The 25,512-nt window shown below is 42.5% G+C and overlaps 2 protein-coding genes across 2 annotated transcripts; both read right to left on the reverse strand.

Moving 5' to 3' along the window:
* Positions 1-1,839: 1,839 nt before the first annotated feature.
* On the reverse strand, positions 1,840-14,724 carry LOC139406397 (E3 ubiquitin/ISG15 ligase TRIM25-like). Its single transcript, XM_071148942.1, has 4 exons — positions 14,105-14,724; positions 5,969-6,064; positions 5,627-5,860; positions 1,840-5,511 (listed from the first exon to the last, which is right to left on the reverse strand). Exons 1-4 carry the CDS (start codon positions 14,693-14,695, stop codon positions 5,197-5,199), a joined length of 1,236 nt encoding a protein of 411 aa, XP_071005043.1. The 5' UTR covers positions 14,696-14,724; the 3' UTR covers positions 1,840-5,196.
* A 6,075-nt stretch (positions 14,725-20,799) lies between these two features.
* LOC139407556 (zinc finger and SCAN domain-containing protein 22-like) lies at positions 20,800-23,795 on the reverse strand. The gene is made up of 2 exons (XM_071151381.1): positions 23,398-23,795; positions 20,800-23,288 (listed from the first exon to the last, which is right to left on the reverse strand). Exons 1-2 carry the CDS (start codon positions 23,579-23,581, stop codon positions 22,285-22,287), a joined length of 1,188 nt encoding a protein of 395 aa, XP_071007482.1. The 5' UTR covers positions 23,582-23,795; the 3' UTR covers positions 20,800-22,284.
* Positions 23,796-25,512: the final 1,717 nt, after the last annotated feature.

Here is a 25,512-nt window from a genome sequence, read left to right on the forward strand (position 1 = left end):
ATATTTCAAACTTTTTTAACAAATCAAAAACTGAAAAATTGGGCGTGCAAAATTATTCAGCCCCCTTAAGTTAATACTTTGTAGCGCCACCTTTTGCTGCGATTACAGCTGTAAGTCGCTTGGGGTATGTCTCTATCAGTTTTGCACATCAAGAGACTGACATTTTTTCCCATTCCTCCTTTCAAAACAGCTCGAGCTCAGTGAGGTTGGATGGAGAGCATTTGTGAACAGCAGTTTTCAGTTCTTTCCACAGATTCTCGATTGGATTCAGGTCTGGACTTTGACTTGGCCATTCTAACACCTGGATATGTTTATTTTTGAACCATTCCATTGTAGATTTTGCTTTATGTTTTGGATCATTGAGACAAATCTCCGTCCCAGTCTCAGGTCTTTTGCAGACTCCATCAGGTTTTCTTCCAGAATGGTCCTGTATTTGGCTCCATCCATCTTCCCATCAATTTTAACCATCTTCCCTGTCCCTGCTGAAGAAAAGCAGGCCCAAACCATGATGCTGCCACCACCATGTTTGACAGTGGGGATGGTGTGTTCAGGGTGATGCGCTGTGTTGCTTTTACGCCAAACATAACGTTTTGCATTGTTGCCAAAAAGTTCAATTTTGGTTTCATCTGACCAGAGCACCTTCTTCCACATGTCTGGTGTGTCTCCCAGGTGGCTTGTGGCAAACTTTAAACGACACTTTTCATGGATATCTTTAAGAAATGGCTTTCTTCTTGCCACTCTTCCATAAAGGCCAGATTTGTGCAATATACGACTGATTGTTGTCCTATGGACAGAGTCTCCCACCTCAGCTGTAGATCTCTGCAGTTCATCCAGAGTGATCATGGGCCTCTTGGCTGCATCTCTGATCAGTCTTCTCCTTGTATGAGCTGAAAGTTTAGAGGGACGGCCAGGTCTTGGTAGATTTGCAGTGGTCTGATACTCCTTCCATTTCAATATTATCGCTTGCACAGTGCTCCTTGGGATGTTTAAAGCTTGGGAAATATTTTTGTATCCAAATCCGGCTTTAAACTTCTTCACAACAGTATCTCGGACCTGCCTGGTGTGTTCCTTGTTCTTCATGATGCTCTCTGCGCTTTTAACGGACCTCTGAGACTATCACAGTGCAGGTGCATTTATACGGAGACTTGATTACACACAGGTGGATTGTATTTATCATCATTAGTCATTTAGGTCAACATTGGATCATTCAGAGATCCTCACTGAACTTCTGGAGAGAGTTTGCTGCACGGAAAGTAAAGGGGCTGAATAATTTTGCACGCCCAATTTTTAAGTTTTTGATTTGTTAAAAAAGTTTGAAATATCCAATAAATGTCGTTCCACTTCATGATTGTGTCCCACTTGTTGTTGATTCTTCACAAAAAAATACAGTTTTATATCTTTATGTTTGAAGCCTGAAATGTGGCAAAAGGTCGCAAAGTTCAAGGGGGCCGAATACTTTCGCAAGGCACTGTATACTTTGCTTGGAAAGTAATCTAATTCTGTCGCTATCAATTGATTGAGCTATTTACTTTCTGTAAAATAGAAGATGTTTAAACCCAGTCAGCTTTTAGGAAAACACTTGTGACCGTCTCTAGTTGGGTTAAGCCACGGAATAAGAGTAGCCATCAGTTAAAGCTTACATTTGTACTGTATTGTTATGACCACTCAGTCTGGGTGGTAAAGGTAGGACCACTCTGTCTGGGGTGGAAAGGTAGACCAACTCTGTCTGGGGTGGAAAGGTAGGCCCACTCTGTCTGAGGTGGAAAGGTAGGCCCACTCTGTCTGGGGTGTTGTGTAGTCCTCCCACTATGACATGTTGTGTTGTCCTCCCACTATGACATGTTGTGTAGTCCTCCCACTATGACATGCTGTGTAGTCCTCCCACTATGACATGTTGTATAGTCCTCCCACTATGACATGTTGTGTAGTCCTCCCACTATGACATGTTGTGTAGTCCTCCCACTATGACATGTTGTGTGGTCCTCTTATTTCACTCAGACAGTAGGATACTGCAGATGGTGATGGTTAATAACTACAAAACATAATTATTAAATACCATAAAGATCAATTTATCAAAATTAACAACATTCTCAGTACCGGTTACAAAAACGTTTTCTTGCAATGACTGATATAATGTTCATCTACCTTAGTTGAACAAGTCACTCTGGATGAGAGTGTCTGCTAAATGACCAACATGTAAATGTGTATGTGAAAATGAACATCCCAAAATGAACTGCAAAGCACACTGGGTAATATCATTGATCTTCAAATCAAATGTTATTTGTTACAGTTGCCGAATACAGCAAGGAAATCATCCAAGAAGAAGAAAAAGAAGAAAAAGGCCAAGGAGGTAGAGGGAGAATAATCTGGTTGGGAAGAAACTGTATTATATTAGGACTTTTAGTTGTTGGATCTACCATGTATCATGTATCAGCCTGACCGTTTAAAGACTAGAGGAGGGAACTCGAGACAGAGGTTATTTCAGAATGACCAGCAGCTGAAATGCTTACTTGCAAGCCCTTAACCAACAACGCAGTTTTAAGAAAATACCAACAAACAAAAAAGTAAGAGATAAGAAAAACAAATTATTAAAGAGCAGCAGTAAATAACAATAGCGGGGCTATATACAGGGGGTACCGGTACGAGTCAATATGCGGGGGCACCGGTGTTGAGGTAATTGAGGTAATATGTACATGTATGTAGAGTTATTAAAGTGACTATGCCTAGATAATAACAGAGAGTAGAAGCAGCGTAGAAGAGGGGGGTGTTCAGATTGCTACCCAGACTATTTGCATATGATCTTGTTTTGGGGCGGAGCTCATTAGAATAATACTCATCTGCAATTGTTCACTTTCACATATATGTTTTAGTCATTTAATAGACACTTATCCAGAGACTTAAAATGTGTGCATTTACCTTAAGACAGCTGTTCTAGGTGAGACATCAACCTCTCACAATCGTATCAAGTACATTTTTCCTCAATAAAGTATTTATCAACATTTTTACATGTACATTTATATTTAATTCATTTAGTAGACACTCTTATCATACCATAGTACTATCAGACTGCTGATACCAATGTTGTCATTGGGTGGCCAGTTTATTAGGTACACACATCTACTCCTGGGTCGGACACTCCAGAACACCTTTAGTTCTTTATGACAGGTGTTCAATCGTTGCTCAAATGGTATCAAGGGACCTAATGTGTGCCAGGAAAACATTCCCCACACCAGTACTCCACCGTCAACAGACTGCACCGTTGAATCCAGGCAGGACGGGTCTATGGACTCAACGCTGCTTAGGCCAAATCCTGACTCTACAATCAGCATGATGCAACAGAAACCGGGATGGAGCCACTTCTTGTTGTTTTTATCTGACAGGATGGAACCCGATGTGGTCGTCTGCTGCAATAGCCCAACCGTGACAAGGATCGACAAGTTCTGCGGTCCGAGATGCTGTTCTACACCCCACTGTTGTACTGAGACGTCATTTGTCCGTTGATGGCCCACCTTTTAGCTTGCATGATTCTTGCCATTTTCCTTCGACCTCTCATCAACGAGCTGTTTCGCCCACAGAACTGCCGCTGACTTGATGCTTTTTGGTTTGTCGCACCATTGTCGGTAAACCCTAGACAGCGTCATGCGTGAAAAGCCCAGGAGGGTGGCCGTTTCTGAGATACTGGATGCCGCGAGGCTGTCACCGACGATCAGACCACACTCAGTCGCTTAGGTCACTCGTTTTCCCCATTATAACGTTCCACGTCCACGTGACTCACTGTCGGTAGGAACGCTGTGGTCCAGGTACACTCCTACAGTCTGAGCAGATGGCAGGGATATCTGTCTCTTTACTACTGTGGTATAAACAGCATGTAGATGCAGAACAGTACAACCTCTAGGACTGGTCATTACCTCCAAACCAACAGTCATTACCACTTCCTCTCCTGCTGATGGCTTTATCTGAGATGGCTAAATCAACCTCAACCCGATCCGCTCTTCCTCCCAGTAGCATGCTCCAGACAGACACTCTCCACACAAAACCTGTTTCCAGTGGCTGAATATGTGTTGATGGTTGAGGTAAGGCTGAATTTTATCACTCCTGGTCACCTTTTGGTTCCCCTCAGACAGACACAGGAGTTGATGTGCTGTGTTGGGATCCAATGTCAGCAGGAACCAGTCCAGGAAGAGGAAAAAGGCCCTGTGCCTTTAAGAATATATTATTGACAAGTCAGTCAGCCAATCTCTGCACCCATATGTTGGCCAATCACCTCTGGCACCCTTCCCTTGGGCATCAGGGCTGCATTCAGCACAAATAAAATGTAATGCATCATTCAATTAAACGGAAAAGGTGCTGTTCTGAACGACCAGTTGAAAAATTGCAAGGGGTTGGGTTGTGATTTAGGGAATGCTGTCAGCATGGCCGCTTTCCTTTAAATGCACCACTTGTTGCTTCATGCCACACCCTGCCACACCCTGCCACACCCACCAAACGGAGCAGAACATTGAAGAGCGTTTTTGGGAAACGTGTCATTCAGTACAAGCCGTTACACAACAAAGCAAGTGTTTAATCTAACTGAACGCACCCCATTTGAGTTTCTAAAAGTGAGTGGGAAATTGGAAATTTGGCATGGTTGATGCTAAATGGTATCCTTTGGATGTCCCTACACTAAACCCTAAAGGTCCTAAGGATCCCACTTAGACTTTTCCAACTGGTCATATGGGAGAAGAGATTGCCTAGTCAAGTTAATGAGTGATGTGTGCGTCCACTCAACGTGAGCATTGCTTGTGTAGTGTGTGCTGTACTAACATATTCATGCTACTGGTTGTTGAAAAGTCACAGTCAATCGATCAATAATATAATAATACTCTTAGCAAAGGTGTTTATCCTTAATATTTACAATCTGTAGAAACTGTGAGATTAGAAAGGTTCAGAATATGAGAAATGTATATGGCAAATAGAAATCAAAACTGGATGGTCTTCAGAGGTAGATGGGAGAGGTTGAGGGGAGCTGAGGGATGGGAGTAAAAACAAACAAAAGATAACTAATGTCAAATACAGTGTCCGTGAAATGTATGTATTATGTATAAGCTGGAAGTGGAAGCCTAAGTATTCTGTCCATTAGTTTACTCCAGTTAGGGGAGTGGTGGTAGGGTTTGGGGAAATTCATAAAAAAAGGAAAATATATTTAAGATGATGTTTTCAAAATATATATATGGGGTATTGGAAATGATGCAGACAATTACGCTGATATAAGTCACAATCTATCTGCAATATTAAAGCTGATTCATCCCCCGCCCCCCCCCCTCTCCCAAAAAACATTAGAAACAAGACAATAATAAAAACAAATATTATAATCATAGTATTTGATTTAAACACATCTTTGCTGGATATCCTGTCCATTTCCACCTTGCAGATCTCTTTCAGGTCAGAGACATATTTCTTCGCTTGTTCAAATGTGATACTGATGCTGGGTATGGCCTCAGATCCAGGAGTAACACAGAGAGACTGGAAACTCTATGATGTTGAGAAAGACAAAGGTTATTTGATTTCAAACACATTCCACAGGGAAAGAATGTCTAGAGACAGCCACTGAAAAGCAATTTCTTTGCGACATTTAAGTTAGTGTCACCTGGAGGAAATGGATGTTATCCTCTGTGTGTGAAAGCTGCTTTAGTTCAGTATCTCTCCTCTTCAACTCAGCCACTTCCTGTTCCAGTTGCTGCAGTCGCCTTTTAGCTCGACTCACTTCAGCCTTCTCCTTGGCTCTGATCAGCTCGTTCACCTCAGAGCGCCTTCTCTCAATGAAGAGGATCAGCTCAGTTAAGGTCCTCTCACTGTCAGACAACTCCTCTTGTGCAGAGTGCTGTTAGGACAGAGGTGAGAGGGGACATTTCATCCTCCCTATTAACTTATCTCTCATCAGGACCCCAGACAGCCTGAATATTATTAAAGTATTGGTCCCATCACTCACCTTCAGAGAGTCCACAGCCTGTCTCAGCTCCTGCATCTCCTTCTCTCTCTCCTGGATTCTCAGCATGGATTTCAAACTGTTTTCCCCCATCTGCTTCTGCAGAGAAGATTATCAGACCAATAAATCACTAACTATCAGGTAGGCTACTGTGCATCTGACAAGGTACCCAGAAAGCAAAATGGCGTAAAAAGGGTTGAAAAAGCATCTTTCCCTGATGTTGAAACCACGTTCACTTTCAGTTCTGAAGGAACGTTTCAGGGAACAGAACTGAAACCCGGAAAATAAGTCATTTTTAGAGGATCGGAAACAGAACCGGGAACGAAAGCGATCTGTAGTGTTCTGGAACAGAACTGTTATTAATGCAATTCCATGAAAGGTTTGCATCAATGTTCCATCACATGTTTTGGGGCACAGAGCAAATGTTAAGTCTTGTGAGCAGAAACTTGAACATTGTGAGAATTTTGTGCAACGTCCGGCGCGCATTTACAGTGAACACTGAGGATATACCCTTACAGTTTTAGACAGTAGCCAATATATTCTGGCTATCTGAGCATAATGTAAGCCTACTAACAAAACCAATGGAGCAAATCCCATAACATATATGTGGTGTTCATTGCAGGTCTACATTGCATGAAATGGTTTTACATTATGAAAGGCTTGACATTAGATAATGATGCTTTACTTGGTCTGTAACATCGTGGTCCAAATAGGTGACTGTAAATACCATTGTATTGTGTTCCCTAATGCAAGAAACAGGGGTACAAAATAAAATGAATTATTATCACCACACAGAGAATTAGACCATGTAGGCTACCCCTCTGCCAATTAGCATATTTACATATTCAAGCCTGTATCAAACTACAACACTGCCCCTTTAATTTTGACATAATCTTTCTAACCTGATTGGCTTTATAAAGGTAGCTTGAAATGTAGCCTATACATTGTGTGCTGCTTTAGGAAGCAGTAACTCTCCATTGCTGACCTCTAGCTATCTATAACTGGCCTAATAACTCGCTAACTAGAAAATAATTTCAATAAATGTGCACACGAGCTTCCTGCGCTCTGATCTGAAAAGCAGACTCGATCTTGCAAAGTTAAATTTGTTTTGGTTTGTTGCATTGAAAAGGGGCTGATATAATGTTGATTCGATCACAGAATAAATGTTGATCTACATAGTGCAAACTAATGGGGCGGAATTCAGTGACGCTCAGTCTCTTGCATCTCTATGCTGGATGGTATTTATTATCCTGGAGGAGGAGCGCGGCCGCGCAAGCGCGCAGTTTAGAGGGAACATTGGTTAGCACACCTTCCACTTCGTTAATTATTTTCCATAGATCGCATAGCCCCACGTTGATTATCTAGTATGTAAAATACAGCAATATATGGTGCATAATAATTTTCAGTAATCTAATATTATGTGTGTGTGGGTAATCATGTTATTTTTTGTTCCTAAATGATTTCTAATGTCTAGTATATCATTCTGTATTTCAGTTGTTAGTGTTCAAATACTGGAGAGTTGAGACCAAATCACGGACGCTGGACAGAGTGGATTTCAGTTGTAACGAAAGACAGTTTTAATGAGTCAGAGATATCTTGTCCCGCAGTTTTACGTGCACGGACCTAGTTCACATAACTCGGCAAGGAGCCAGGTGAAAAAGAGGCCTATACAATGGTTACATACATTTTTATACATAGAATAAAGTAGGTGGAGTCTTGTCGTTTCGGTCTTCTTGACTGGTCGGAGGGTTGGAGGCGGGCCTTGCTCTAGCCAGAGCGGGCCCCATTGGTGCACAGCAAAAGTTCTTTGCTCTTGGGACCGGCCAGTTAGAGGGAGATGAGATGTGTGTTTATATAAGGAAGAGGGGGTCAGTCTTATGGCTGGGTGTATGTGTTCTTACGACGGAATGTCTTTGTTTATATGAGCTATGTGTATGAATATTTATATAACAAATCCCCCTCTTCACGTCTATTAGACGTGAAAACTATAGCAGAAAGGTGGCGGTTGCAATCGTGGGTATACATAAGGTGGTGCTCCTAACCTTGTCTGGTTTGCATGGTGGGTCTGTAGGTGTAGTGCTACGTTTGGGACGGGAGTGATTGGAGGGAGTGATATCAGGAAAGGAGTTAGGGACATGTGTAGGGGTTGGTGTATGTGATGTGGCAGGGTGAAATAGTTGTTCAATTAACCATGTGAGAGTCCTAGGGTTACTCCAAATATCAGTATGAATATCACAAATAAGGGACCAGATATCCCCAGCCTCACCCAGAGAGGGAGAAATTTCCCTCTAACTGGGCGAGGTTCCCTTCTCAGGGGAGGCGGAGTTTGATGCCGCATCACCTGAGGAAGGAGTGTCTTCATTTGGAATCGAATTTAGGCCGCTCAAATCAGCTCTGACTTCAGTCAGTGTTCTAGAAGGAATTGGGGCTGGGGTGCAATGTGTAAGGCGGTGTCAAGGTGTGCCTGATTTACCTTTGACCTGGACTGAGTGTGAAGTAACCTCCTTCACTTCGTACGGTCCAGTCCACCTGGGTTCCAGCCACTTTCTCTTGTGGACTGTAACCCTCACCCCGTCGCCAACCTTTACCTTCAGTAGTGGCGTGTCCCCCGGCAGCTCCCCCTCCTGGACCTTGTGAACCTGGGTAGAGAGTGCTGCAGAGAGAACCGTCAGTTTTTTCACATAATTAGACATTACAATTTGTTGTACATCAAGGGCGGGCATATGACCTCCCTCCCTTGGTGGACCATGCATGACTCTACCAGTCATTATCCCAAAGCTATCTTAGCTTTTGGTTTGACGTTCCACCAGATTTTGGGATTGGGGCCTGTACACAGATCCAAATCTGTGGGTTATGCCAAATCTTTCTTCCACCTGTCTCAGGTGTTTGTTAAATGTGAGCCATTTGTCAAATTTGATTTGTCTTGGGATGCCATACCTGGGTATTAGTTTGGTTTGTAGCCACTTAAAGACTGACCTAGCATCCTCCCCTTTTGTTATTATTGCCTCTACCCATTTGGAGAACCTATCTACTATGACTAGGAGATAGAGTTTGCCTTTAGATACATTTTCGGGGCCCATGTCGGTGTAGTCTATACTAATATCCTGAAAACATGCATTAGGTATTACGTATGAGCCCATTGGTGTTTGATATGGTTTCTTTGGGTTGTGTCTGTCACAACCATTGCATTCGTCACAAAATAAATCATCGTCATAAAATAAGTCAGTCATATTTTTTATGTGAGGGTGCCACCAGATGTGCGAGGCCTTTTTGGAGGGTCTTTAGTTTGCCTTCGTGTGTGGGGCCATGTGTTTCTCATAAAAGTTCTGGGTCCATCAGTGTGGCCTGCTTCATGGGCATGGGCTGAGTCTGTATAGATATTCAGTCTTTCCTTTTCCTCTGATGAGGACCTGCGTCAATCCGATGATTTCAGCTAATTTGGCCGATGCTGGTTGAGGGTTGATGGCTGATTGAAGGGTGACATGTGAACCGTCTGGGAGTTGCTGTTTCCTTCTTCTGCCGTGGGTGGTGGGCATTTTTATGACCAGGGGATGGTGCTCCCAGTCATTCCCTGGAACTGCGGTTGGTTGTATGCGGGTTGCTGATGCATGGGTGTGGGTCCTGGTTGCTGATGTTCGTACTGTTGAGGTCTATTTCCACCCCTTTCCTTCCCATATGGACCTCTCGTAGAGTTCCACTGGCGTTGTTGTGGTGTGAGTGGGTATGGACACTCTCGTGAGTAGTGCCCTGGAGTTCTACAGTTGAAACAAACCCCTCTTTTTGGATGGCCTGGTATCCATTGCGGCTGGTATGCAAATTGTGGTTGCGGGGGATACCAAGGCCCCGGGTCGGCTGGTTGAGGACCGGCCTGCTGTTGAATCATCTGGGAGATAGTCTGGGCCACTATTTGAGAGATGTCTGTTTTGGTGCCCGTCTCCTTCGTTTCTTCCGCCACCATCTGTTTCTTAGGTTTTTCTCCTTGTTGTGCTTCCTTCAATTGGAGTTTCAGGAGTTGTACCTGGAGGGACTGCACCTGGCTCTCAGCACCCCCTCTTTCCTTGTTGTGCTGGGTCACATGGTGGTGCACATGAGTGTTGAATTGGGTCAGAGGAAGTGCAAACAACCCTACCGTTCCTCTGAGTTTGGTTTTAACATCTCCGGGACACCCGTTGACCACCATTTCCTTCCACATGCTGAGTGTGGTATCAGTGTGATCGAATGGTTCTTCGTGGACCGATCTCCATGTGGTCTTAGCCCTGTCCAGGTATGCTGCAGGTTGCTCACCTGGGTTGATTGTAAAGGAGGATAAGGTGGCATGGTTTCTTTCTGTAGGGTATGCTCTCCGTAGAACTTCCCATAATCTGGTACGGAAGTGGTCTATGGGCAGTGTTGGGGCCCGCCATCCAAGGTCAGCTGCTGTCATGAGGGCCTCCATGGTTCCGTGGTCGGTGGCTCTTGCTAGAAGTGCTTTCATGTCTCCTAGGCAGAGTTGCAGGCCTGACGTAAGTGTCTGCAGTTGATGTAGCCACGCTGAAGCTCCTCCATGTAGGCTAGGCATCTGTCCCATCAGTGTTGTTAAATCAGTCATTTTCCAGGGCTGGTACTCCACAGTGTGTGCATCACCTGGTGTCGGTCGCAGGGGGTACTGTCCTGCCATCTCCTGCTCTCGCTCTCTTCTATCAGCAATTCTGGAGGACCGACGGAGTGTTTCGGACCCCATTGATTCGGTAACTTTGGTTACTGTTCCTCTCATTATGCCTTCCACACGGTAGGCTCCCTCTCTGTTGTTATCTTGGTTAGCTATTAGCTCCCTGAGTTCCTTAGCTCGAGCTATTGATGATTTCAGCAGCTCCTGCATCTTAGTCACGTTTGGAGCTCCCATCGGAGCTGGGGTGAGCACCATGTCAATTTCTTCTTCGTTTTCGATATCCATGTTCTGATGACAGTCCTCCCTATCCGTCTGATAGAAGTGGTTTGAATCTAATCTTGTTTGTAGGTGTCCTCTGGTTTCAGAGGTGAGAGAGTTCACAGAGGAGCATTGCGGCCTCCGTTCCTGGGGGAGGTCTCCTGCTCCTGGAATCCCAGTTTCGAACTGTTCACATACCATATGGCCAGCCGTTATCCCCAGGGTAATTTCCCCTTTTAACTCCCCTTGGTCTATTCTCAGAACTGGAGCCTGTATTGTGGGAGGTGCCCTGGGCAGGAATGGGTTGTGTGACGGGCTCCGGTGATTTTGTCCCTTTGAGTATGGCGGGGGCTGAACTGCCTCCATTGTCAATTGTGGATATAGTGAGGGAGAAACGGCCACAGGGGGAGCCGTGGGCAAGTTCTCAGGCGGAGCTTTAACATCCCCCGACGCCACAATAGCCACGCCCATCATGTCTGGTGTGTTTTTGGGCAGCACCCTCCTACTCTCCTGTATGGCCCATGTACCTATCTTGAGCTCCCCCTCTGCTCTCTCTCTCTCTCTTGTACCTACTTTTTTGAACCTGTGTATGTTGTTTCTCTCCGCCTCACTCGCTTTTGCATGCTCTACTGCGTCCTCTAATTCTGTCTGCATATCTTGGAGTTTCCCCCCTGTAGGTGGTCCTCCGCTAAAATAACCTGCTTGTGTCCATCTTATCCGTAATCCTTTCCACACTTTCTCCACTTTCCCATACTGTTTTTTACCTCCCGCTCTATCAATCATACTCTGATCTAAATAATCATTGAATTTTAGTTTGGGCGTGGTAGCTGCAGACATTTTATCTAGTTCGTCTGATAATGTGTATAATGCGTTATTTAGGTATATTCAATTCTTACTATGTGGTGTTTATTTCTATCGTTGTATGCTTAGCCTGTCCCTGGTCGAGACAAAGGGGGTTATCAGTATGTGACGCCCGCCACGTGTGTATTTCACCGGTATTTTATTTGAATTTGTTCAGCGATTCGTTTAGGTATTTTCTATAAATGATTCTGCGATTTCCTTTTGGAACAATATATCAGTGAATATATGCGGTTCTATAACAATTTTCACAGTAATTCTAGCTCTTTAGGAAATATAGATAGAATTTCTAGACAACTAAGAGTTGTTCAGTGAATTATTTAAATACTTTCTGTAAACAATTCAGTAAATTCCTTTATGAACTTATATCAGTAAATTCGAGCGATTCTATAGCAATTGTCAGAATAATTCTATATATTTAGGAAATATGGATAGAATAGAAAAACCCCAAAATCAGTGTGTAGCTTTTAGCGTCTGTAAAACAAAGTCTGTACTAAGCTCGGCGGCTTATTTAAATACTTTCTAGAAACAATTCAGTAAGTTCCTTTATGAACTTATATCAGTAAATTCCAGCGATTCTATAGCAATTGTCAGAATAATTTTAAACTTTAGGCAATATCAACAGGAATGAAAAAAACGAAAATCAGTATTCCGGGCCGGCTGCTGTCAATCAAAATTGCACGGCCATTCGATACTAAGGTGGCTTTGTCTACCAGCACGTGTGCATAATAGCCCAGTTACGTATCCCAACCTACTCCGCGACAAACGTTTCTTTCAATTTAATTTCCCCCATCTCCAAATCATGGAATGTCAACTCTGGTTCATCTTATGTTTATTGTTTGATGTGCAATAGCCACATCATTCCCGATCTCTGTCTAGTGGAAGGCCAAACTTACATATCCTATATCTATTCGACTACACCTCTAACATAACCAATTAAACAGTTTACAACTCATTCAATAGGATCTTTTACATGCAGATTCAGTCGATCTATTAATTAACTAAATCTCTAAACACAACCAATTAAACAGTTTAGAACTTATTCAATAGGAACTTCTACGTGCATACTACACTTCTAAACACAACCAATTAAACAGTAAGCACTTATTTAATAGGAACTTTTACATGCTTTTACATACTACACTTCTAATAATAGGCCAATTGATAAAAAATAAAAATACAAATAAAAAATAAAAACGAGCAAAACAAGATCTCCCCGATCAATGTCTTAGGTTCTTATGTAAATAATTTGGGCACCGATTCATACTCACGCCCAGTACTTTCTGATCAAAATTTGGTTTAGGCTATAATACAATATGCAGATTTCGATATAACGGGCTCTGCTCACCTTTATATAGAGCGCTCCGATCAGATTTCCTGAGGCAAGATGAATGGCTGGGGAAGTCACTCTTCCGTCTGATTTTTTAGCCGTGATCAGTCTCGGCCTCTCACACTAACTTATAATAGATCGAATTCAAGAACAACCATCCTCTGCTACCAATTCTGTTAGTGTTCAAATACTGGAGAGTTGAGACCAAATCACGGACGCTGGACAGAGTGGATTTCAGTTGTAACGAAAGACAGTTTTAATGAGTCAGAGATATCTTGTCCCGCAGTTTTACGTGCACGGACCTAGTTCACATAACTCGGCAAGGAGCCAGGTGAAAAAGAGGCCTATACAATGGTTACATACATTTTTATACATAGAATAAAGTAGGTGGAGTCTTGTCGTTTCGGTCTTCTTGACTGGTCGGAGGGTTGGAGGCGGGCCTTGCTCTAGCCAGAGCGGGCCCCATTGGTGCACAGCAAAAGTTCTTTGCTCTTGGGACCGGCCAGTTAGAGGGAGATGAGATGTGTGTTTATATAAGGAAGAGGGGGTCAGTCTTATGGCTGGGTGTATGTGTTCTTACGACGGAATGTCTTTGTTTATATGAGCTATGTGTATGAATATTTATATAACAAGTAATCTAATATTATGTGTGTGTGGGTAATCATGTTATTTTTTGTTCCTAAATGATTTCTAATGTCTAGTATATCATTCTGTATTTCAGTGAAGTTATGATGCTAGTAATAACCCAAACACGTTCTTATTCACGTCATGTCATTGTGTTCAGCGATTCAAGGCAAGCCCCCTCCATGTCCACCCCTCTCTGGCTCTCTCCCCACCCTTGAAATCTCTCGCCAACCTATCAGATTAGACATTTATTTTTAAACAAAAATACTTTACATACAAAAGTTTTGCCACACGAACTACTTGTGATTCTCTCTATTCTTCTTACACCTATTTTCACTCACTAGTCTGGATGCCAGGCTGAAAGAGATCTTTAACACATCTTTAAATGAATTGTGTGATATTTGACTGTTCACATCTTTACCTGTTTCTCAGTCCTCTCTGCTGCAGCTGACACTGTATCGTGGCCTTTATGTTCATCCATCACACACAGCAGACAGATACACTGCTGATCTGTACGACAGTAAACCTCCAGCAGTTTGTCATGATGAGGGCAAATCTTCTCCTGGAGTTGTCCAGTGGCATCAATCAACTTGTGTTTTTTTCCTCGGTTGAGGTCATTGTGAAGTTTGAGGTGAGTCTCACAGTAAGAGGCCAGACACATCAGACAAGACTTGAAAGCTTTGAGTTTTCTCAGAATGCAGCTGTCACACGCCACATCTAAAGGTCCAGCATAACAGTGAGCAGGAGGGGGAGCAGCCTGGAGTCCTCTGTTCTTCAGTTTCTCCACCACTTCAGCCAGCACAGTGCTCCTGTTCAGAACAGGTCGTGGGATAAAGGTCTCTCTGCACTGTGGACAGCTGTAGAAACCTTTCAGATCATCCTGATCCCAGTGTTCTATAATACAGCCCATACAGTAACTGTGTCCACAGGCAGTAGTCACCGGATCCTTCAGTAGATCCAGACAGATTGAACAGGTCATCAAATCCATATCTTCAAAATGGGCTTCTGCCATTGTGAAATACCCTATCAGACTGAGCAGCCGATTCACAGAGATAGGTTTAGTTTTCCGGTTTAACGGTTTGTTCTGAGCAGTAGGAGTGGCTTCCCTTGAATCTGGGCTTTCTGCCTGGTTCTTTATTTGAACAGGGATATCAGACAGTCTGGCCAGCAGAGGGCATATGTAGTGGAGGTCTTTGGACAACATTTACACAACACAGCCATGAACAATAACATACAGTGATATACAGGAATGTATGTAATAATGTACAGTAATGTTATAGTGTGTTATGACTGTCTTGGGTTGCACCCCCCCCCCCCCCCTCCCACACCCACACAACACCACTTTCATATAGTTTTCGTGTTCTGTTAAACTGAGGCACATGTTTTACATTGTTCCATCATCACTCAGTACCACAGGAGGTTTGTAGCACCTTAATTGGGGAGGACAGGTTCATAGTAATGGCTGGAATGGATTTAATGGAATGGTAATTTAACTCATCAAATACATGGTTTCCAAGTGTTTGATACCATTCCATTTACTCCATTCCAGACATTGTTATGAGCCGTCCTCCCCCGGCAGCCTCCTTTATATAGTTTTAGTTTTCTATTCAACTGAGGCACATGTTTAACTTTGTTCCATCATCACTCAGTACCCATGTCTCTTTGTTCCATCATCACTCAGTACCCATGTCTCTTTGTTCCATCATCACTCAGTACCCATGTCTCTTTGTTCCATCATCACTCAGTACCCATGTCTCTTTGTTCCATCATCACTCAGTACCCATGTCTCTTTGTTCCATCATCACTCAGTACCCATGTCTCTTTGTTGCATCATCACTCAGTACCCATGTCTCTTTGTTGCATCATCACTCAGTACCCATGTCTCTTTGTTGCATCATCACTCAGTACTCATGTCTCTTTTTTCCATCATCACTCATTACCCATGTCTCTTTGTTGCATCATCACTCAGTACCCATGTCTCTTTGTTCCATCATCACTCAGTACCCATGTCTCTTTGTTCCATCATCACTCAGTACCCATGTCTCTTTGTTCCATCATCACTCAGTACCCATGTCTCTTTGTTGCATCATCACTCAGTACCCATGTCTCTTTGTTGCATCATCACTCAGTACCCATGTCTCTTTGTTGCATCATCACTCAGTACTCATGTCTCTTTTTTCCATCATCACTCATTACCCATGTCTCTTTGTTGCATCATCACTCAGTACCCATGTCTCTTTGTTACATCATCACTCAGTACCCATGTCTCTTTTTTCCATCATCACTCAGTACCCATGTCTCTTTGTTGCATCATCACTCAGTACCAATGTCTCTTTTTTTCCATCATCACTCAGTACCCATGCAGTGATGGATTAGTTTCTCAATGAAGACATCTCTGTCCAACACTATTTCTCATCTTCAGCCACCATCTCTGCTTGTGTCTTATCTGATGTTGTAGTTGTGGTCATAGCTGAGTGGTTGTGGAGGTGGGGAGGCAGGGTGTGGTGGTGGTGATAGGAGAGCTATAGACACAACATAGACTAAATACATTGTTAAACTGGATAGAGATCAAACATTTGAAAAACATCTGACGACAGTGTTATCAGGATATGTTAGGCCCTGGGACAGGAATTGCACACGACAGTGCTTGATTTTCCACTGCAATCTTGTGTTTCAAAATTGACACAAATCCACACTTGTCCTAAAAATGTTTGTTTGTATCAGGGTCTAAGGACAGTTGAATGGAGCAGTCAGCAGTGGCTCCCGACTAAGTCTGAGCAAGGACCCCCTTTCATATTTGAATTTAGGATTTTCTTGGGGAAAACAGTAAACTTCCTAATATTCTACAGATTTTGCCATGGGGCAAAGAGAAAAATGTGCCATTTTATAGTTAGTTTCATGATGTTCTACACATTTTTCCATGAGGCTGAGATAAAATGCTGCAGGCCCTCCGACCTTGCTGGGCCTGCGGTGGGGTATGATGTGTCAATGGGAGTCTGCTTTGGAGCAGAAATACAGTATGTCCAACCTTCAAAAGGAGGCTTTTTGCCTTATGGAGAGGCCTGCGACCAGGTCAGTTGGGCTTATCAGATGAGAGGGCACCCGTTGAAAAAATCCTCCTGGTTAAACACATCCTCCTTGATTCCTTCAGAAACATATAGAGTCAACAATACAGGAGAGCATATAACACTATTACAGTGATAATCATACCAATGCGAAACAGAGTCAACAATACAGGAGAACATGATATAAATATATTACAGTCATAATCATTATCAATGTGAGAAACTCAGTGAAATGCAGCTTGATGGGCCTTCATTGATCTTTAGATGCACAGAACGCTGTATGGATTGTTGATCAGATAACTGTCAAACATGTCGATGTCTCCGATGTTTCAGAACTGTGTAATGAAATCTGTCAGAGGAAAGTGCAGGCAGAGCCATGTATTTAGACAAGAAACATGTCAGCAACATTTATTCTGGGAAAGTTAGTAGATAAAATGTACGATCTCTGAATAAAAAAAATGTTTCGGGGTGTTCATTCACCTGAATGAGGCTACCTGAGCCTGAAGGTTCATTCACATGAATGAGGCTACCTGAGCCTGAAGGTTCATTCACATGAATGAGGCTACCTGAGCCTGAAGGTTAATTCACATGAATGAGGCTACCTGAGCCTGAAGGTTCATTCACATGAATGAGGCTACCTGAGCCTGAAGGTTCATTCACATGAATGAGGCTACCTGAGCCTGAAGGTTCATTCACATGAATGAGGCTACCTGAGCCTGAAGGTTCATTCACATGAATGAGGCTACCTGAGCCTGAAGGTTCATTCACATGAATGAGGCTACCTGAGCTTGAAGGTTCATTCACATGAATGAGTCTACCTGAGCCTGAAGGTTCATTCACATGAATGAGGCTACCTGAGCCTGAAGGTTCATTCACATGAATGAGTCTACCTGAGCCTGAAGGTTCATTCACATGAATGAGGCTACCTGAGCCTGAAGGTTCATTCACATGAATGAGGCTACCTGAGCCGGAAGGTTCATTCACATGAATGAGTCTACCTGATCCTGAAGGTTCATTCACATGAATGAGGCTACCTGAGCCTGAAGGTTCATTCACATGAATGAGGCTACCTGAGCCTGAAGGTTCATTCACCTGAATGAGGCTACCTGAGCCTGTCATACCAATTGTCTCGTACATCGATTAGCAGATGTTAAAACAGGCGCAGTAAATGATTGTGTTTCTAGCTCCAGCAGTGCATTAAATTATTGTGTTTCTAGCTCCAGCAGTAAATGATTGTGTCTCTAGCTCCAGCAGTAAATTATTGTGTTCCTAGCTCCAGCAGTGCAGTAAATGATTGTGTTTCTAGCTCCAGCAGTGAAGTAAATGCTTGTGTCTCTAGCTCCAGCAGTAAATGCTTGTGCTTCTAGCTCCAGCAGTAAATGCTTGTGTTTCTAGCTCCAGCAGTAAATGCTTATGTTTCTAGCTCCAGCAGTAAATGCTTGTGTTTCTAGCTCCAGCAGTAAATGCTTGTGTTTCTAGCTCCAGCAGTGCAGTAAATGCTTGTGTTTCTAGCTCCAGCAGTAAATGCTTGTGTTTCTAGCTCCAGCAGTGCAGTAAATGCTTGTGTTTCTAGCTCCAGCAGTGCAGTAAATGCTTGTGTTTCTAGCTCCAGCAGTGCAGTAAATGCTTGTGTTTCTAGCTCCAGCAGTAGATGCTTGTGTTTCTAGCTCCAGCAGTAAATGCTTGTGTTTCTAGCCCCAGCAGTAAATGATTGTGTTTCTAGCTCCAGCAGTAAATGCTTGTGTTTCTAGCTCCAGCAGTGCAGTAAATGCTTGTGTTTCTAGCTCCAGCAGTAGATGCTTGTGTTTCTAGCTCCAGCAGTAAATGATTGTGCTTCTAGCTCCAGCAGTAAATGCTTGTGTTTCTAGCACTAGCAGTACAGTAAATGATTGTGCTTCTAGCTCCAGCAGTAAATGTCTAACAGTACAATACTAATGCACAAATAACACCCCACGTCGTTTTAGAGAATTTGGCAGTACGTCCAATCAGCCCCAAAAATGTATAATAAGAAATATCAGAATGTTTTATTTAACCTTTATTTAACTAGGCAAGTCAGTTAAGAGCTAATTCTAATTTACAATGACGGCCTACCCCGGACGACAATGGGCCAATTGTGCACCACCCTATGAGACTCCCAATCATGGCCGGATGTGACACAGCCTGGATTCAAACCAGGGACTGTAACGATGCCTCTTGCACTAAGATGCAGTGCCTTAGACCACTGTGCCACCTGGGAGCCCAATATATAGGATGAGCAATAGGATGAGCTAACGTATGTTGAGAATACAGTATGTACAGCAGTAGTTATATAGAATGAGCTACATTATGTTGAGAATGCAGTATGTACAGCAGTAGTTATATAGAATGAACTACAGTATGTTGAGAATACAGTATGTACAGCAGTAGTTATATAGAATGAGCTACAGTATGTTGAGAATGCAGTATGTACAGCAGTAGTTATATAGAATGAACTACAGTATGTTGAGAATACAGTATGTACAGCAGTAGTTATATAGAATGAGCTACAGTATGTTGAGAAAACAGTATGTACAGCAGTAGTTATATAGAATGAACTACAGTATGTTGAGAATACAGTATGTACGGCTGTAGTTATATGAGATGAGCTACAGTATGTTGAGAATACAGTATGTAAATATAAAAGTAAGTAATCAGTTAGCTTAATTTCTCAGAGATCAAATTAAATGTCAACAGAATAATGTTGCAGAATTGCTAATGTTATCTGTATCTAACAACAGAAACAATTTCAGAACCATAAACATTATGCAAACATTAACGTTGCCAGTGTTCAATGAGTCTATGTACCTAGGGCAGCCGTCTCTAAGGTGCAGGGTAGAGTACTGGGTGGTAGCCAGCCAGTGACAGTGTCTAAGGTGCAGGTCAGGGTACCGGGCAGACACCGGCTAGTGATGGCTGGTTAACATTCTGAAGATAGAAGCTGTTTTTCATTCTCTCTGTCCCAGCTTTGATGCACCTGTACTGTCTCCGCCTACTAGATGGTAGGAGGGTGGACAGGCCGTGGCTTGCGTGGCTGAGGTCTTTGATGATCTTTTTGGCCTTCCTGTGACACCGGGTGCTGTAGATGTCCTGGAGGGCAGTCAGTGCGCCCCCGGTGATGGGTTGGGCTGACCGCACCACCCGCTGGAGAGCCCTGCGGTTGCGGGCAGTGCAGTTGCCGTACCAGACGGTGAGACAGCCCGACAGAATGCTCTCGATGGTGTAATATGTAGAAGTTTGTGAGGGTTTCAGGGGCCAAGCCCAGCTGTTGCGCCTTCTTCACCAGTGTCGGTGTGGAGGGACCATTTCAGGTCTAGTGATGTACACGCCAAGGAACTTGAAGCTTTTGACTCTCTCCACTGCGGCCCAGTCGATGTGGATGGGAGAGTGCTCTCTCTGCTGTGTCCTATAGTCCACGATCAGCTCCTTCATTTTGTTAACGATGAGGAAGAGGTTATTTTCCTAGAACCACTCCGCCAGGGCTCTTACCTCCTCCCTGTAGGCTGTCTCGTCGTTGTTGGTAGTCAGGCCTACCACTGTTCTGTCATCAGCAAACTTGATTATTGAGTTAGAGATGTGAGTAGCCAATTGCTGGTCAAAACACGTAAAAAATACAATAAAAATGTACTTTCCCTCATGAAGTGGAAACTGACATCAAGCCCATAGATATGATAAATCGGTGTGTATAGGATTGTCTCAGCTCCTGTGGACACTGGAGGGCACATAAGCACAAAGTAACCAATATGGTTAACACTACTTTAGAAACATCAAAACAGATATAATGTGACAGTTTAACATATTGGCAAAATGTAAACCTTTAAAACAAACATGTTTTATGTATAAATGGAGGATGTGGGTTCAAATGGCTTAGTGTCATCCCATAACTAATGAGCAGACTCCTGTAGCTCAGAAATCCACTACCTGCTCTCTGATAGACAGCGATGGGGAGTTCTTAGGTTCAAGCAGTAACTCACAGTGGTGGAAAAAGTATACAATTGTCATACTTGAGTAAAAGAAAAGATAGCGTTATAAAAGTGAAAGTCACCCAGTAAAAGACTGCTTGAGTAAAAGTCTAAAAGTATTTGGCTTTAAAAATACTTACGTATAAAAAGTAGATGTAATTGCTCAAATATACTTAAGTATCAAAAGTAATAAAAAATAAATACTTTTAAATTCCTTATATATAGCAAACCAGACGGCACCATTATATTTTTTTATTTACGGTTAGCCAGGGGCACACTCCAACACTCACACTGCAACAAACAGACAATTAACAAACAAATCATTTGTGTTTTGTGAGTCCACCAGATCAGAGGCAGTAGAGATGACCATGGATGTTATTTTGATCAGGGCGTGAATAGGAACCTTTTGTTTTCCTGCTAAGCATTCAAAATGTAACGAGTGCTTTTGGGTGTCAGATGGTATGGCATTATTTTTTATCACACATTATTTTCTTTAGGAATGTAGTGGAGTAAAAGTTGAAAAAAATAAATAGTAAAGTAAAGATACCCCAAAAAAACTCCTTAAATAGTCATTTGAAGTATTTTAACTTAGTTATTTTACACCACTTGTAATTCAGTCATATAGTATTCATCCAAGAGCATTGTCCTGAGGAGCATTCTCCATGCCACTGACACTTTCACTGTTTTCCCTCTGAGCTGCAAAATAGTCTGGATTTGCTTCAGAGAATGGCTGAGAGACACTGGTTGGTTCTGATTTTCTATAGTCCTCTACGTCAGGTTGTGTTTTGATAATTTCAGTTGTAGTCCTGGGTAGTGTCTCTCTCTGTCTGTTAGAATGCACCTCTAAATGTTCTGTCTGAGGACTTTCCCCAAACAGCACATTATCATGTTTCCTCCATCTTGTGACCATTGTTAATGTAACTTTGTAGGAGTTCTATAATAAACATTTTAAAAACTCTGCAATCATTGCACCTATACAGTGCTTCTGTGAGTCCTCATGTCCACTTTCAGATTGATGCCAGGACTGAATACTTTTGTATTTTCTCTCCTGTGCGAACCTTCATGTGCATTGACAGATTACCAGCCATGCTGAATCCTTGAGACGCATCCAGCTGCAGATTATGCGGCCTGAAGCTGCCTGTCTGAGATGGTATTTTTGCATCTCCATGGTATGCAGTCTGAACTCCAGCCGTAACATAGTAAACGTTTTCTTGTGTCCCTCCGTTTTGTATGACGTTACATTTCTATGTGTGAATTTGTATCGGTCCCTCCAAATCGTGTGATATGGATTTATTTAATATACGTTACAAATGTGTGGCTAACGTTAGCTAGCTGGCTACATGTCAGTAGCTCTGGTCCAGGGCGTCATGTTAAGTGTGTTAGTATCGTAGTGGTAAAAGTTGGGAGAAGTTGCGGAGTATAAATTGGCTACATGAGCTAGCTAGCGTTATTTAGTAATGTTAGCTAGCTCTCTGTCAGGATTCGACATCCTGTCTCAGCTCATATGTCTCACAGCGTGTGTGTCCTGAGAAGGTATTTGCTGGAATCCTTTGCCACAATCAGGGCAGCGATATGGATAATCCTGTGTAAATTCTAGTGTGTTTTTTCAGATCACCGCTGGTGCCGAATCCTTTGTCACAATCAGGGTGATACAGTTGTTCTCCCGAGTGTCTCCGCGTGTGTCTTTTCAGACCACCACTAGTGCTGAATCCTTGGCCACAATCACAGCAGCGATATGGTTTCTCCCCTGTGTGGATCCTCATGTGCTCTGTCAGTTTACTGTTACAGGAAAAATATTTACTACAAACATGACAAGAAACATTAGCTGCAATGTGAGTTTGGAGGTGATCTTTCTTACTTTCTGTGGACTCCATACTTTTCCCACAGACACCACATTGATGATCTTTATCCCCTGTATGGGTTTTAACATGTCTAATTAATGTACTCATGTAATTAAAAAACTTGCCACACACCTTGCAACAACAGGGAGAAGCAAAACTTTGCCTGTGTGATTTCAGATGGGACAACTGTGTGGATGTGCTGCCCATAGAAGTGATACAGGAGTTTTGCCCTTTCACCATATGTCTTCTCTTTGATTTGACGGGCTTAAAACCTCTCGCAGGTCCTCCCTTCTCCATGCCACTAACACTTTTACTGTTTTCCCTCTGAGCTGCAAAACAGTCTGGATTTGCTTCAGAGAATGTCTGCGAGACACTGGTTGGTTCTGATTCTACATAGTTCTCTCGGTCAAGTTGTGTTTTGATCGGTTCAGATGTAGTACTGGGTAGAGTGTCTCTCTCTCCGTTTTCTTCCTTTTGGGTTTGATAGAGATGTGAGGGGTGAGTTGGGTACTCATCACAGTCACTTTTCACATAGGCGGGAGTGAAAATGGAGTCTATGGTATCTGCCTCAAGCCCTTGAAGCTCCTCTTCTTCCCGACTGGTCCCGATTTCCTCCGGTTCCTCTTTTATCTGTGTGGGCTGTGGGTCCTCCTGCCTCAGACTGGTGTTCCACTCTTGCTGATCAGGGGGGACCTCCATTTCAGAGACGGAGAGAGAGAGGTCTGGAGGAAGAGATGCGAAAGGAAGAAACTGTTAACTCAATGCTGACTCACTTTGGCATTGCTCCTTTTGTCCAATAACATTATGATTTAGTAAGTTAGACAAACGTACCGAGTAACACACCTGCCCTTCGTAGCTTTATCTCAGGTTGAAGAACTATGTCGAGCAGCCTTTGTAGACGGACAACTTCCTCCTGATACTCTACTATAGTTTTTTCAACGACCCCGAATATCTCCTCGGCAGCATATGTTAATCTCTCGTTGAGAAAAACCCTCAACAACTGTATGTTAGACATTTTTACTTGTTAGATAACGCGAGTTGCTAGCTAACGTCTGGGTTGTTTTCGTCACTAATGTAACACCGCTGATGAATGATTAACACAGTCACAAAGTCATAATTGTTGCTAAACTCCGCTATTTCTACAATTTATGTTATTAAAAACTTATTTTAAGTGTAACCCTTCCCTTAAATGATTACCAAAAATAACATTTTGTAGCCAATGATGCCTTTGTGGCTGTAATATCTAGTGGGAAACCGTTGTTTTCATCATGTGCAGAATCAGCGACAAAGACATCCGGTGACAATAAATCATTTGCGCTCTTGTCGTAAACGAGTAAATACATTTCTCTATGGCCACCTGCTGGAGTGGAGTGTGGCAAAGGTTTGGCTTATCAGAGGTGGAACCTGTTGAAATTGAGTTACACTGACAAAACACATCCTCCTTGATTCGTTGAGAAACATAAACAATAAAACAAAACAATGAAAGTACATCATTAACAATAGATTAAGAGCATTTGAAAAAATGTATTTAAAAAATGGTTCAGTGATAATGCTATCAACTACGAGAGCCTTATTTAAATTCAACCTGTTTGGCCTTTATAGTACTTTAGATGTGTAACACATTATATGGATTGGTGATTGGATAACTGCCAAACATTTCAATGTCTCCAATGTTTCATAATCGTACAAAACCGTCAGAGCACAACAAATTGGCCAGTGTTACCTAGTGTTGATTTTTCAGTGTGGATTCAGGTGTTACATTGAGACTGTAAGTGTTCAATTAACACTCAGTGGTGTAAAATAACCCCAGTGTTGAGTGTGATTGTGTCAGTGTTACTCTGTGGAGAGTAAAATACTCCCACCAAAACCACACCCATCATTATCAGATTTCCCAGCATGCTCAACTGCAGGGAGAAATTTTTATTTTTAATATCTGTGTTTTTGCATGTACATTTATTGATGGATTAATCTTATGCTACACAAAGATAAATAAAAAAAAATCTGAACTAATCCAATCAGTTAGTTTGATTTATTGCACCTGTTACTGAAATGGTGTAGGTAGTCTCCTCACAATGTTCTTAACCCTGACAGTCACTCTGAATGCAGGTTGAAGGTGAATACAATTCAAACTGTTGGATATCCTAACTCTGTCTGGATTCCAATAGGAATTGCAGACCACTTGGCAAGCCATCAAAATGTGACTTGCATGCCTGATGTGGCCTGTAAACCAGGAGGTTCCTAACACTGTGTTAGGGTAAAACTTGGCCATCAAAGTAAGGCCTTTAATAATGCATTGTCCTAAGGAGTTTCATTTTAGTTCTAATGTATGCCTAGAAACTGATTTGGTAAGATCCACAGTACCGATAATGAATTAATTCAACACCCATGTCCCTCTAACAAATAATAATGGATGGTAAACTCTACAATTTACTTGAAAAGGCAAGGCACACTGGGGAGTTATATTGGAGGCTTGGCTTAGTGGGGGGGGGGGGAGAGACTTTCAATGTGTTGTTTTTGGCCATCTGTGAGTGGAAGTACAAGTTTAAGTGGTATACAGTTATGTTAAAGTTTGAACTTGTTTGCTGCCAGTCCTAAAGTCTTTGTAAATATGTACATAAGAGCATGTGGCATAAAATACATACAAATATTATTGTAATATCCTTAATCAAACATTGCACTTCCTAGTGTTAAAATACTATGTCAGGTGTTAATTGACAACACTGACAAAGTATAACAGCGTCAGCAGTGTTAATTTAACATTGGAAGATGTGGACCTGTATAGACACTGGCCCAGTTTTAAATGCAACACTGTCCGAGTTCTGTATTGAGACACTTATAACATGTTATTCGGTCTACTTTTCCCTCATAGTGAATATTGGAATCAAGCTCATAGACGTAATAACAAAAAATGTATAGGATTGTCTCTGATCCTCTTGACACCTGAGG

Source organism: Oncorhynchus clarkii, chromosome 4 (genome assembly GCF_045791955.1).
Source record: "Oncorhynchus clarkii lewisi isolate Uvic-CL-2024 chromosome 4, UVic_Ocla_1.0, whole genome shotgun sequence".
Lineage (NCBI taxonomy): Eukaryota > Metazoa > Chordata > Actinopteri > Salmoniformes > Salmonidae > Oncorhynchus > Oncorhynchus clarkii.